Consider the following 12,039-nt stretch of genomic DNA (forward strand, 5'->3'; position numbering starts at 1 on the left):
GTTTCTCATTATTACCACACTTATGACCCCTATTACCATTTGATATCACAATGCCAATGTAAATGTTTTCTCTCTTTTCTCCACCTCTTGTTGAATAGAGAGCTTTGTTATTTGTTTTTTGGCCCCAATTTCGTATTAGTCACATTTCTATTTTTCCATCAAATGAATTGACCTTATGTTGATCTTCTAGTGGTGAATTTTTATTGCTCAATATACAATGTTTATTCCATAGCATTTCTAATTGTACAAAGTTTGAGCAAACAAATATCATGCTTAATTTAGTCATTAATTTCATTGATGTAGATTTGTAGCCTCTAACAAAATGTCACCTCATGAGTGCAAATTGTTAATCTTGTATATTCAAAATTATGAATTGTTTTGAATTTGTTCGTTAGATACCATTATTCCCATTCCATTGTTGCTCATAAAGGTTTGCTAATTCATTACTAAACTCTTTCCAACTTAGAATCTTCTCTTACTTGTCATTTATACACCACTGATAAGGTTTTAATTTTAAATATAACAAGGCTATCTCAACCAGTGCATTTTTTGAGGCAATATAAAGTTTAAAGCATTGTTCCATAAGACTTGTCCTATCCCTTAAGGCTATGGAACAATGCTTTAAACTTTATATTGCCTCAGAAAATGCACTGGTTGAGATAGCCTTAATTGATGTGGGAACTTAAGTTAAAAGGGAAAGTAATTTAAATACTAAAAGTCCCCTTTATTAAAGTAAGTGGAGACATGAATGTTAAAGGGAAAAAAGTATTTCTTTTATCCCACATTGGCTGGAAAGTGTGTAAGCTCTCCTAAGAAAGTTATAAAAGGTTCTTAAGAGCTCATTTATGGATATGCTTGGTTTATTATTTTTTCTTGGAGAATCTAGGAGCTTCTAGCTTTTAGTTCTAAAAACCTGAGGATGGAAACCCTTAGGAATTGAGAGATTGGATGAAAACCCATTTCTCTCTTGAGGTGGATTTACTTAGAATTCGCATTTGAGTTTCAAAAACTATTTTTCTACAACAACCAACATTTTCTACAGTGCCCGCTACATCAATTGCTACAGTATTTGCCACCATTCTTAGCTTATTAAAAAAAAAAATTGGTGTTTTATGGGCTACAACAAACTAGGTTTTTGGAAAGATATTGTCTTATTAGCCAGGGTTTGTAGTATCTTGCAAATTGAGGTTCGATTGAATAAGAAATTAATGAAATTATTTGGAGAGTTTATCTTCATGGGCTTGGAGGATGAAAACCCTCTTCGCTAACAATCTCTATGCTATTGAGAGATATAGTCTGAAGATTCAGCTAGTGTTTGTGAACAATAATAGGGAGTTTCCATCATTGGTTTATGTTGGCCACACATTTCCAATTTGATAATATTACTTTATGGGCTTGACGTGAGATTGTTGGGCATTGTGTGAGAGGGTTTGGGAGCTACATTTAAAATTTGGAGGACGATCTTTGCTATATAGTTCTACTACAAGCAGTTGTAGCACTAGAAAGAGTTTGAAATTTGCATTATCAAGTTCCATGGAATCATTCTTGGGCATTATATATGCACTGGTGAAGTTTTGTTAATGCTGCTACAATTCTAAGCACTCATTATTATGTACTCAAGACTTACTAGGTCTACAATGTTATTTATTTTTTATTTGTAAGCCTTGAAACAAGTTCTATGAAATCTGAATGAACTTACGTGTTATTAGCATTAAATCTTTATCTTATATTGCAAGTATATTGTTATGCATTGTTTCCTATATTGAATGAAATCTAAAAGTTCACTTAGCAAATAACGACAAAAAAAACATATCAGTTTCAAACTAAGAACTCAATAATCAGCTAGCAAACAAACTACTTGACAAAATTACAGTGAGTGGAAAAGGTACAAAAAGTGGTTAGCAAGGGGGCATCTTATAGTGGTATCAGAGCTAAAGTTCCTACCAATCTTGGGGTGATTTAAGAATCTAGATTTCAGTCCGAATCATGGCAATAGAAGATAGGAAACAATTGGCAAGATCACTCTCTGAGGTAGGTAGCAAGCTCAGTAATCAATGCCAATCAAGGGATGATGTCTTGAACACACTTAAAAAGGTAGAAGAATGTTTGATCCTTGTTGGGAAATCACCTTGTGAAGTGATACAGATAGCTCTAACTCCTATAGTGGCCTCTTTGAATCAGGACAAGTGGTTGAGACATCCTAATGATGAGATTAAGTTGGTGGTTACTTCTTGCTTATCTGAGATCATGATGATTATAACACCTCTAGTACCTTATGATGATGATACAATGAAAGAGGTAATGAATCTTGTTGTGGATAGCTTCCAAGATATTGGCGATATTAAAAACCCCATTTTTCCTAAAAGAGTACCATACTAAAAACATTTGCAAGAATCAGATTGAGTAACCTCATGATACATTTGGAGTTGCATGATTTAATGTACAACATATTTCACCATTTCCTTGCTTTGATCAAGGAAGATCATGATAATGATGTTATTGCAGCAATACAAACGATTATGGTTTTGTCCATTAATGAGAGCTATAATGTACCTCGGTCTTTATTCTCTATTCTATCAACTAACTGGAAGAAGGGGAATTCTTGGACTTCTATCAGTAAAATGGAGATTGGTTAGAAGGGTGATTTTGTTGTGAAGAGAAATTGAAACCTTTCTTGGATAAAGAGAAAGAAAAATTTAATGCAAAGGACTTTTTCAGTGACAAAATTCAGATGGTGAGCAAGAACGAATTGAGGAGGCAAAATATGTGCTTCTCCTGTAACAAGGATTGGAAGCCTAATCACCTTGATGTGTAGGTGGAAATGCGTAAGGAAGATTGTCCAAGTGTTACGAGTATTTCTATGCCATCCTTCCAGGAGGTTTGGAAAGAGGAAATCATGATTGAAGTTAATTCTCCTTGTGTTTCTACCAACACAAAAGAAGTCCGGGTGAATGAGGATTCCAACACAAATTTGCTTCAGAATGATCAGTTGAACAGGGAAGCCAATTTTAAGGGTAAAGTTGACTCTCCATCTACTAGTAAAGAAAAGAACATTCGATCTAAAGATTTTGCAGTTAAGGAAGTAATGTCCAACGATGAAGAGGATTGGTTCCAACCTAATGAATCAACTGTTGCTTTAGGTAATAGTTGCATGAGCCTCTTTGTGGGTAATTTGGAGATTATGCTTGACAATCCCGAGAAGGTAATGACTTCCTTCAATGATTCCATGAATCATGTTATTACTGCCCCACTTTCTCCACATGAAAAGATTGGTTCAAATGATGATGAAGGTGATTCTATCATTGGTTCTAATATTGCATTAGTCCTAAATCAGCAAGAGTGCAAAGAAGATATCATAGAAGAAGTCTTATGTGAGAGCCAAGTCCTTCAAAGTAATTCAATCACTTCATCATATGAATCTATTAATGTTCATAAGCTTGTTAAGCAACATAAATTGGAGAACCAACTGAAGGTAAATGAAGATAAGATAGTTGTCGCATTAACACATTTTGATGACACACACAAGTTGGTTGAAGGGAACCTTTGGAAGGGACAACTTGAGAGAAGACAAAAAGGGGGTGAAGAAGAATCTCCTAGGCTGATTTACAGGTGATCAGAGCAGCTATGAAAACTATGAAATCAAATTATTTGCACTTACTTTCAGATCTAGACCACCTCCTTAATCTCGCAGAAATTTATTCAAAATCATTGTATAGGAAAGAAGAAGAAGTTGACAATCTCACCTGTGAGCTTCTAGATACTAAGAATACCTTAGAAGCAACTCAAGAGACCCTACAAAGAGTAGAAAAACGGATTTACAAGCTTAACTTAGCTCATCCCTACAAAGAGCAGAAAATTAGATTAACTTAGAGCTGAGTTTGGCACAATCTCAATCAGAAAATTAGTCTTCCATGACATCCACATTAAAAAGGACAACCACCATTGATGAGCAACCGATGTTTGAAGAAGAATTGATTGAACGCTATGAAGATTCTATGAAAGAATTTGTATCAAATGTTGATTTGTTGATGGTGAACAATAGTCCTTATGCACTTGTTTGTCATAAGGTGTCAAATATGAAATTTCAGGTTGACATGGATTTGGAAAATCACTTCACATATACTCAAGATTGCAAGCCTAAGCATAAGGATGTCTTCATTGTTTCAAGTTTCTCACAAGGTATGAACTCCCCATCTTATTTGAAGATTTGCATTAAGAAGGAGCATGAGGTGTACAAAGTTGTTGTTTGTATGGATATACCAAGAAGTTTGAATGAACGATGGGAGTCATAGCATTGACGAGTTGACAGTTGAATGGTTAGCAAATGATCTCTCTCTCTCTCTCTCTCTCTCTCTCTCTCTCTCACCAATAAGAAAGCATTACATTTGTTGAATGAGCCATATTCTAGCAGCCTACAACCAATTGGGAATGAATTTTCAGGTTCCGTTCCTTGCCTCCATCTCACATTTCAATGAATAAAAGTTTTCCTATGATGCTAATAATTGAATTTTCAGATCATGCAGTGATGATAACAACTAGTTGTATGAATTTGAGTGCGCATAATGATCTCTACAACACTTGGGAATTGGATGTTGATGAGAAATTTACCAGTCCATGAGAGCAAAGGCATTCGCGAAGTGACTATAAATCAGATTTTTAGACTTGTTGCTGCTGAAAATTATGAAAAGATGTGTATGATTACATTTGGAGATATGCTGAAAAACTATTCCCCATTTCATGTTGAGCATGCTTAATGACATAAGAGATTCAGGTACATACATGAGTGACAGGCTTGCACATGATAGCAGAGTTTTAGTTTATGATTATATCAAAGTGGCTCAACGTCAACATGGTGGTTCCTTTTTTAGGTTTATTTGGAACCTTGGGATCACTTGGGTTTGCAATTCAACAATTGAGGATGAAGAAGCCAATGTTGGCTTATTGGGGTTTACTCCCATGGTGTTCCAGTTTAGTTTTTTCAAAGAGCAATTTCCTAAGGAGTTGACAGAGATAGTGCAATATTTGATTGTTTTGCTTACAAGTTGTTATCAGGAGGTCTCTTGTGTTGGCATCCAATAGGGCAGTGCTTTCAACGATTGGTTGGTGCTATAGATCTCTTAGTTTGACATGGGACCCTGGGATCATAGTCAATTTCAGTTTGGTTCAGTATAATGATCTTGGGTTGCATTGGAATTGCTTGAGGACAAGAAATTTTGGGAAGGGCGGACTGTAATGTCCCCTTTTTAGCACGCATTATATGATGTTGTCGTTAGCCTATTTCTCCATGGTCTCATAGGTTAACCAGGACTTTTAAGGGATCTTCATGATATTTCGCCTAGGCAGTTTCAGTTACAAGTGATTCTTAAGTGTTTTGATGTGTTTTTGGGATACTATTTAGAGCAAGTCAGTTGGGTAAAGTTAAGATCATCAATGGTTCATGAATAATATCCTGTCAATGGTTATTGATGATATTTGTCAATGGTTATTGGTGACATTGAGTTGAGATTTTAACAATCATTTGTGATTATTAATTAATTTATCAATAAGTTAAGTTCTAAAGTCAAATTAAAATATTTTTATTCATGTGAAAACTTAAGTTAAAAGGAAAAGTAATTTAAATATTAAAAGTCCCCTTTATTAAAGTATGTAGAAACATGAATGTTAAAGGGAAAAAGTATATCTTTTATCTCATATTGGCTGAAAAGTGTGTGAGCTCTTCTAGGAAAGTTATTGAAGGTTCTTAAGAGCTCATTTATGGATATGCTTGGTTTATTATTTTCTCTTGGAGAATTTGAGAGCTTCTAGCTTTAAGTTCTGAAAATCTAAGGACGGAAACCCTTAAAAATTGAAAGATTGGACGAAAACCCATTTCTCTCTTGAGGTGGATTTACTTGTGAAAATCCATTTCTCTTGAAGTGGATTTACTTAGAATTCACATTGGATCTTTAAGAATATTTTTCCTATAACAACCAACATTTTCTACAGTGCTCGCTACAACAATTGCTGCAATGTGGCTAAAGTATTTGCCACCATTCTTAGCTTATTGCATGTTTTTTTTGGGGTCTTATGGGCTGCAACAAACTAGGGTTTTGGAAAGATATTGTCGTATCAGTAGTATCTTGCAGTATCTTGCAGATTGAGGTTGGATTGAATAAGACATTGATGAAATTATTTGGAGAGTTTATCTTCATGGGCCTGGAGAACAAAAACCCTCTTCGCTAACAATCTCTATGCTATCGAGAGATATAGTCTGAAGATTCAGCTTGTGTTTGCAAACAGTAATAGAGAGCTGGGCATAAGTTTCTTGTTGTTTGGAGATTGCATTTCCCATCATTGTTGGAGGAGTATACAGAGCACGGTCGTAGTTGTTACCAAGAGTAAAGAAGTTTATTGTTGTCATTGGTTTATGCTGGCCACACATTTTTAGTCTGATAATATTACTTTCTGGCTTGACGTGAGACTGTTGGGCATTGTGTTAGAGGGTTTAGGAACTACATTTGCAGTTTGGAGGACAATCTTTGCTATATAGTTCTACTACAGGCAGTTGTAACAGTAGAAAGGGTTTGAAATCTACATTACAACGTTCCGTGGAATTATTCTTGAGCATTATATATGTGCTGGTGAAGTTTTGTTAATGCTGCTACAATCCTAAGTACTCATTATTATGTACTGAAGACTTACTAAGTCCGCAATGTTATTTATTTTTTATTTGTAAGGCTCGAAACAAGTTCTATGGAATCTGAATGAACTTATGTGTTATCAACATTAAATCTTTATGTTATATTGCAAGTATATTGTTATGTATTGTTTCCTATATTGAATGAAATCTGAGTTCACTTAGCAAATAACAACAAACAAAACATATCAACTGCAAATTGAGAACCCAATAATCAGCTAGCAAACAAACTACAGTGAGTGAAAAAGGTACAAAAAGTGGTTAGCAAGGGGACATCTTACAATCAACCATATTGTTTTCATGTAAATTTCTTAAGACAGCTTTCGAAATTAAATGTATAGATTTTAATATTTTCTTAAACTATTTTTAATCCCCTCATTTGTAGATCTACATAGCACCACCAGCTTACTAAAAAAATTGAGCTTGAAAATTTACACTTGTCCATGGGACCACCTGCCTTAAGTCCTCGGCAGCATCTACTAAATATTTTTTAGAAAGCACCCTTCATTGGACTGCCGCTGAAGTTTTGTGTGATACCACCCTATATAAAGATGCTCGTTAATTAAATTCAATTCATAATTATATTTATAGCTTAGGGTTAGGAAGGTTCCGGCCACTAGAATTTTAACCAGGGCCTTTTGCCTCCAACTGGTGTCTACCATATGATCAGAAATTAAACTGAACCTAACTTTGCCTTTACCAGAATACTCTTAAGACAACATTATAACCAAATTCGACAAACTCCGCGCTTATTCTATTAAATCATGAATACAGGTATGCCTCTCATCCACATCATACATCTCTTAGTTAAAGATTATTAAGTACTTTGTCTAGATAATTCTTATGACTACTTGTTTGCTTCGTTTAATCATTATAAATTTTCAGTCCTTTTCACTTGTAATGTATCAGACAATTCAAAAATGTCGCACCAATATTTCGTTTAATTTATATTTTTAGCTTCTTACAATCTTTCGTTCCTTTCCAAGAGTAGTATGGTAATGGTATTGGCTCAGAATTAGATTGAAGAAATTAGTGCAAACCTGCATTCCCTTTTTGCCATTTGATATATTGAAAGTTTCTGCAAATTTTCTAATATCATGTATCCTAATGGAATTTGCAATTCTAATAAACTTCATTTTACCTGGAAAATTAGTTACCACAAATACAACACATTCTCCTGTCCACTTTTCTGTTATTAAATCGGGTCAATTACAACAATTCTAACCCAGACTAACAACGAAATGATCCGTTCGTTTATCACAGTAACATATACATTTCCTACAACCACTACTGCTTCCTTTGCTTTACCTGCACATGTCTATTTTCCATGAATTGGAAGCTTCTTTCTAATGACAAACAGGATACCGTCTAAGTTGAGCCCTTCTAGATAAAATACAAAAAACGATTAGCATCTCTTTGTTCACCAATTCTTTCGTCCTCCTTTGCAAACAGACTCCATTTTGATATGTGCAAGATAGATCTTACGTGTGATATTTGCTATTTGCTTCTGCACATTGAAACCCAACGCATTAACTAAACCAAAATCCCCAAGTCCTCCACAAGGGGATACACGGACAAGCTTTGGATATTTTCGAAATTATCAACTCATTTAAATTTTCAGTTGAAGAGCTACAGCCTAAACTCATTTTAAGACATTTTCTTCTTGATTCATATTCAAAAGAAAAACGAAAAGGTTTTGAGGTGTAACAGTACAAAAAATTCATTAAGCTGCTACAACCACAAGCTATACGACAAAAAAGCATAGAGAGCTGCAATGGTGTACTATGGATAGAGATTCCAGTTTGTCACTACTGTTTTAGATCTCATGCGACTTGATCGTTTTTTCTTCGAAATCTGAGGAAAGAAAGTTCTCCATAAATCTGCATTATGATTGAAAAAACATCACTCCTCGACTACTACCAACCAAAAACATGTGACAAAGAACAACTATTCAATGGGGAACTAAGATATACCTGATTCGATTGCCTGATTGTAACTAGATCCATCAAAATTACCATTACCAAACATTGATGAACTCATTCCCAAACTAGAGCTTGCTTCAGGCTTCCTCCATGCTAAGGGTTTCGCTGAATTAACAGAATTGAATGTTTAAAAACAGTTTTACTAGGGTTTCATTATCTCTTTAAGAACCATAAAGTTTAACAAAACAGTATAGTGGGAGTATCACTGGAATCAAAAAAATAATCCATGGTATTTGTCATGAAATTTACAATTAAAAGTCTCTATATAATAGAGATTACAAACTAGCTTGCACACCTTGTGTAGCATTAAGATTTCTTTCCAATTCCGACATAGCTCTCATTCTCTTCATCCGATTTGCATCGGATGTATTACTAGAAGACCGTTTTCTTACATAACCATCAAAAAGTGGTTTAGGAATTTGAAATGAGAATTGAGAGAGTGTAACGCCAGCCATTATGTACTGTGGATTTTCATTCAAGAACCTGCACAAAGAAGTGTCCAAAGTCAAATAAGGCACTAGAGCTTGTGGCCATTGTTCACAAACTTCTAGCAGATAGTTTCCAAAATTAACCATTTATGATAGTATAATTGGGTGTTTGTTTAGCAAACAAAGCACCATCTATGCCCAAGCATCCATTGGTTTTTGAAGCTTGTGTTAAAAGCTGCTACATTAAAAAGAGGGAACTAGGATGTGATGCAAAGTAGGGCTTCAGTTTCAAAATTAGAAGTCTATGCCCAAGCAGGGAAGACCAGGGAAGACCTGGCTTCACATATACAAGATGTATCCATGCCATGGAGAGAGATTGTTTTAACTTGAATGGAGTATGATAGCTTATTAAGAACACACCTACTTTATTCGAGGCAAATAGAACATGATAACATAGAAAATGATCAAATTAAGCAATAAAGTAGCATATCACCTGTCAACCTCCACCATCGACCGCAACTTCTTTCCAGATGGAGTAACATAGTACCTGAAACAAAATAAACCCTGTAAATCTCCGCTTTAGAATAATAACAAGCTGTTTTTTCAACTAGAACTGTCCACATAAAATTAAACAAAGAAATTATAAGGTTTGAAGTGAATACCCTATCTAATTCCAATAACCCATAATTAAAATATGATCACATCTAACAATTAATGTGCCCCACGGGTGCCAGGAAATGTGGATAATATCAGACAAGTACAACCTCACTGTATATCCCAAAACATTTTACGGATTCATCATAACACTATTAACCAAAAACCATCGTATTCTTTACAAGCCAAAGATATATACCTCATTGAATTCAAAAAATACATCAATCAACAATAAAATCCAGACAATCAACTTGAAGATCTCATTCAACTTTCACAAGCTCAAGGACTTACTTAAGATGCATATGCAAGAATACTATTACTTTTATTAGGTTGAATTAAAATAACGTGAAGAAAAAAATATACATCCCTTACTGTTCTAGAAAACCCTTGGCACTCTTTGAGCAAGAGGAATTTGATAATAGTGAATCAGCTTTTTCAAAGCTTACTATTCAAAAAAATAAAATTCTATAAAACACGAACACAGATTCAAATTAATACATCGCATGAGAGTCAAACAAATTAAAAAATTTTAGTTGCTTTCATAATTCATTGTCAATGTGCATATGATATACATAAATTATAAAAAAACAACCAAATGCCCAAAGACTGCAATTTAGAAAAAAAAAACGCTAGTACCCCTAATTGGCATCTACCAACACTGTCAAAATCAGAGTCCAACTCAAGTTACTACTACTATGAGGGGTTACATCATCCAATGGAATCCCAACCAGTTCATCACGTGCCTCATCAATCTGGGTGGTATCTTCAGAATCAACATCCCGCCATAAAGCTAAATATCCTCAACCTTGGTGTATCCTTGCCATGCCATGTCCACAATCCAAGAGAATCAATTTGAATTAATGTAACTCTATCTATCTTTGACTCTGCCTCAAATTTGCTAAATTTTGGACTACAAAGATTGTGAAGGCAAGTCACTAGGTGCAAAGTAAAGTTAACTCCTCACTGAATACATCTTTTGAAGGGCCTTCTTTAACCCTTATTTCACCTCTTCATCATCACAAGAGGCAATCTCTCAACCTTTGGTCCATGCCATTTGAGACTTAGCGAAAAAGTTACAATATGAAGTAAGGTGTCCATAATGTCCCACCAACACATCACAATGGATTAAATATGCTGCTCATATAAACCCTATCACAAATTACTCATTTCATCTATTCAAACATGTTGCCATATGTCTCACAAATCTCTCCAGAGTTTGTATCAGAATATCTAGTGACATCTTCCATGGATGAAATGAAGGAGCAAACATATCTACATACAAAAACTTCAAAAACGAATGAGACTCAAATAACAAGTTAGAAACTTAAAAAACAATTAAGTAAAAAATGTAATAATTAAATCAACAATTTCTTACTTGAGTAGACCACCAATCATCAAGGATCTTTTGTTTGACACCTTTTCTTTCAGAAAAGTTTGAGTTAGGCCATCTACTCTACTCTAAATTAATCATCATCAATTGTGGAGGCTCCTATACTTCAAGCATTTTCTCTAACAAAATGAAATAATTAGCATATCTAGTCTCAAAAAGTTTGAAGAATTCATTTTTCGAGAAAGTCCTGAAGAGCGAAAATGACACAAGGTGATTGCAAATGAACATCTGAATACCTCTACCTTTTGCCACCACTTGCTTCACGCAATCTTTCTTATGTCTTTCACTATGTTATTCAACACAACACACTAATACAACACGGGGTCCAAAAAATATGCTTGTAAGCACTCTCCATCTCGGTTAATATGTGCACTTGTGTTAAATCAATGGCCACATATACAACATTAAGGCCCTAAACTCCCCTATGGTCTCTCTCAAAGTGTAAAATTGGAAGTTGACCTTCTTGAACAATAGAGCAACCCACCTAATCCAAGTTAGTTTTATGTCCTCCATCACTAACTCACCTTAGAATATTCTTTGTCAAAGAGGGTGGTGTGTAGTTTATGTTCTTGGATGGGTAAATAAAAGATCAATATAAGTTACATCTTTAAAGTTTAAATATTTATTTAGAGGAGAGTGCGCCACATGAAATGGGATTGTATGGGCATAGAAAAATCTGGTAAGGGAAGACTTTACCACATCTCATGCTGACATGTTAAATATACTTGCAGTTTGATAACTTCACCACTTCTACTAGCAACCATGGACATAGGCAACACTGATTGTGCAAATTGTACTAGCATTGGCACACCCTTAACCTTGCTTCTACCTGAATATGCAATATATTAAGCTCTACCTTCTCATCCTCCTTTATATCTGGACACACCTTAAACTCATGTCTTATAATGC

At 34.8% G+C, this 12,039-nt stretch overlaps 1 protein-coding gene across 4 annotated transcripts in view; it reads right to left on the reverse strand.

Moving 5' to 3' along the window:
* Positions 1-7,786: 7,786 nt before the first annotated feature.
* The window catches only part of LOC131046320 (methyl-CpG-binding domain-containing protein 2), a 65,313-nt gene continuing 61,060 nt past the window's right edge, over positions 7,787-12,039 (reverse strand). For 3 of the 4 annotated variants that reach the window (XM_057980028.2, XM_057980029.2, XM_057980030.2), the window contains exons 4-7: positions 9,580-9,633; positions 8,954-9,141; positions 8,650-8,763; positions 7,787-8,556 (exon numbers count right to left, since the gene is read on the reverse strand). In XM_057980028.2, coding sequence (XP_057836011.2) covers positions 8,459-8,556; positions 8,650-8,763; positions 8,954-9,141; positions 9,580-9,633 — 454 coding nt within the window. In that variant the 3' untranslated portion in view covers positions 7,787-8,458. The remainder of the gene's footprint in view (positions 8,557-8,649; positions 8,764-8,953; positions 9,142-9,579; positions 9,634-12,039) is intronic. The other variant, XM_057980027.2, reaches the window with a different exon arrangement.

The sequence above is a fragment of the Cryptomeria japonica genome, chromosome 2 (genome assembly GCF_030272615.1).
Source record: "Cryptomeria japonica chromosome 2, Sugi_1.0, whole genome shotgun sequence".
NCBI classification, from domain to species: Eukaryota; Viridiplantae; Streptophyta; class Pinopsida; order Cupressales; family Cupressaceae; genus Cryptomeria; species Cryptomeria japonica.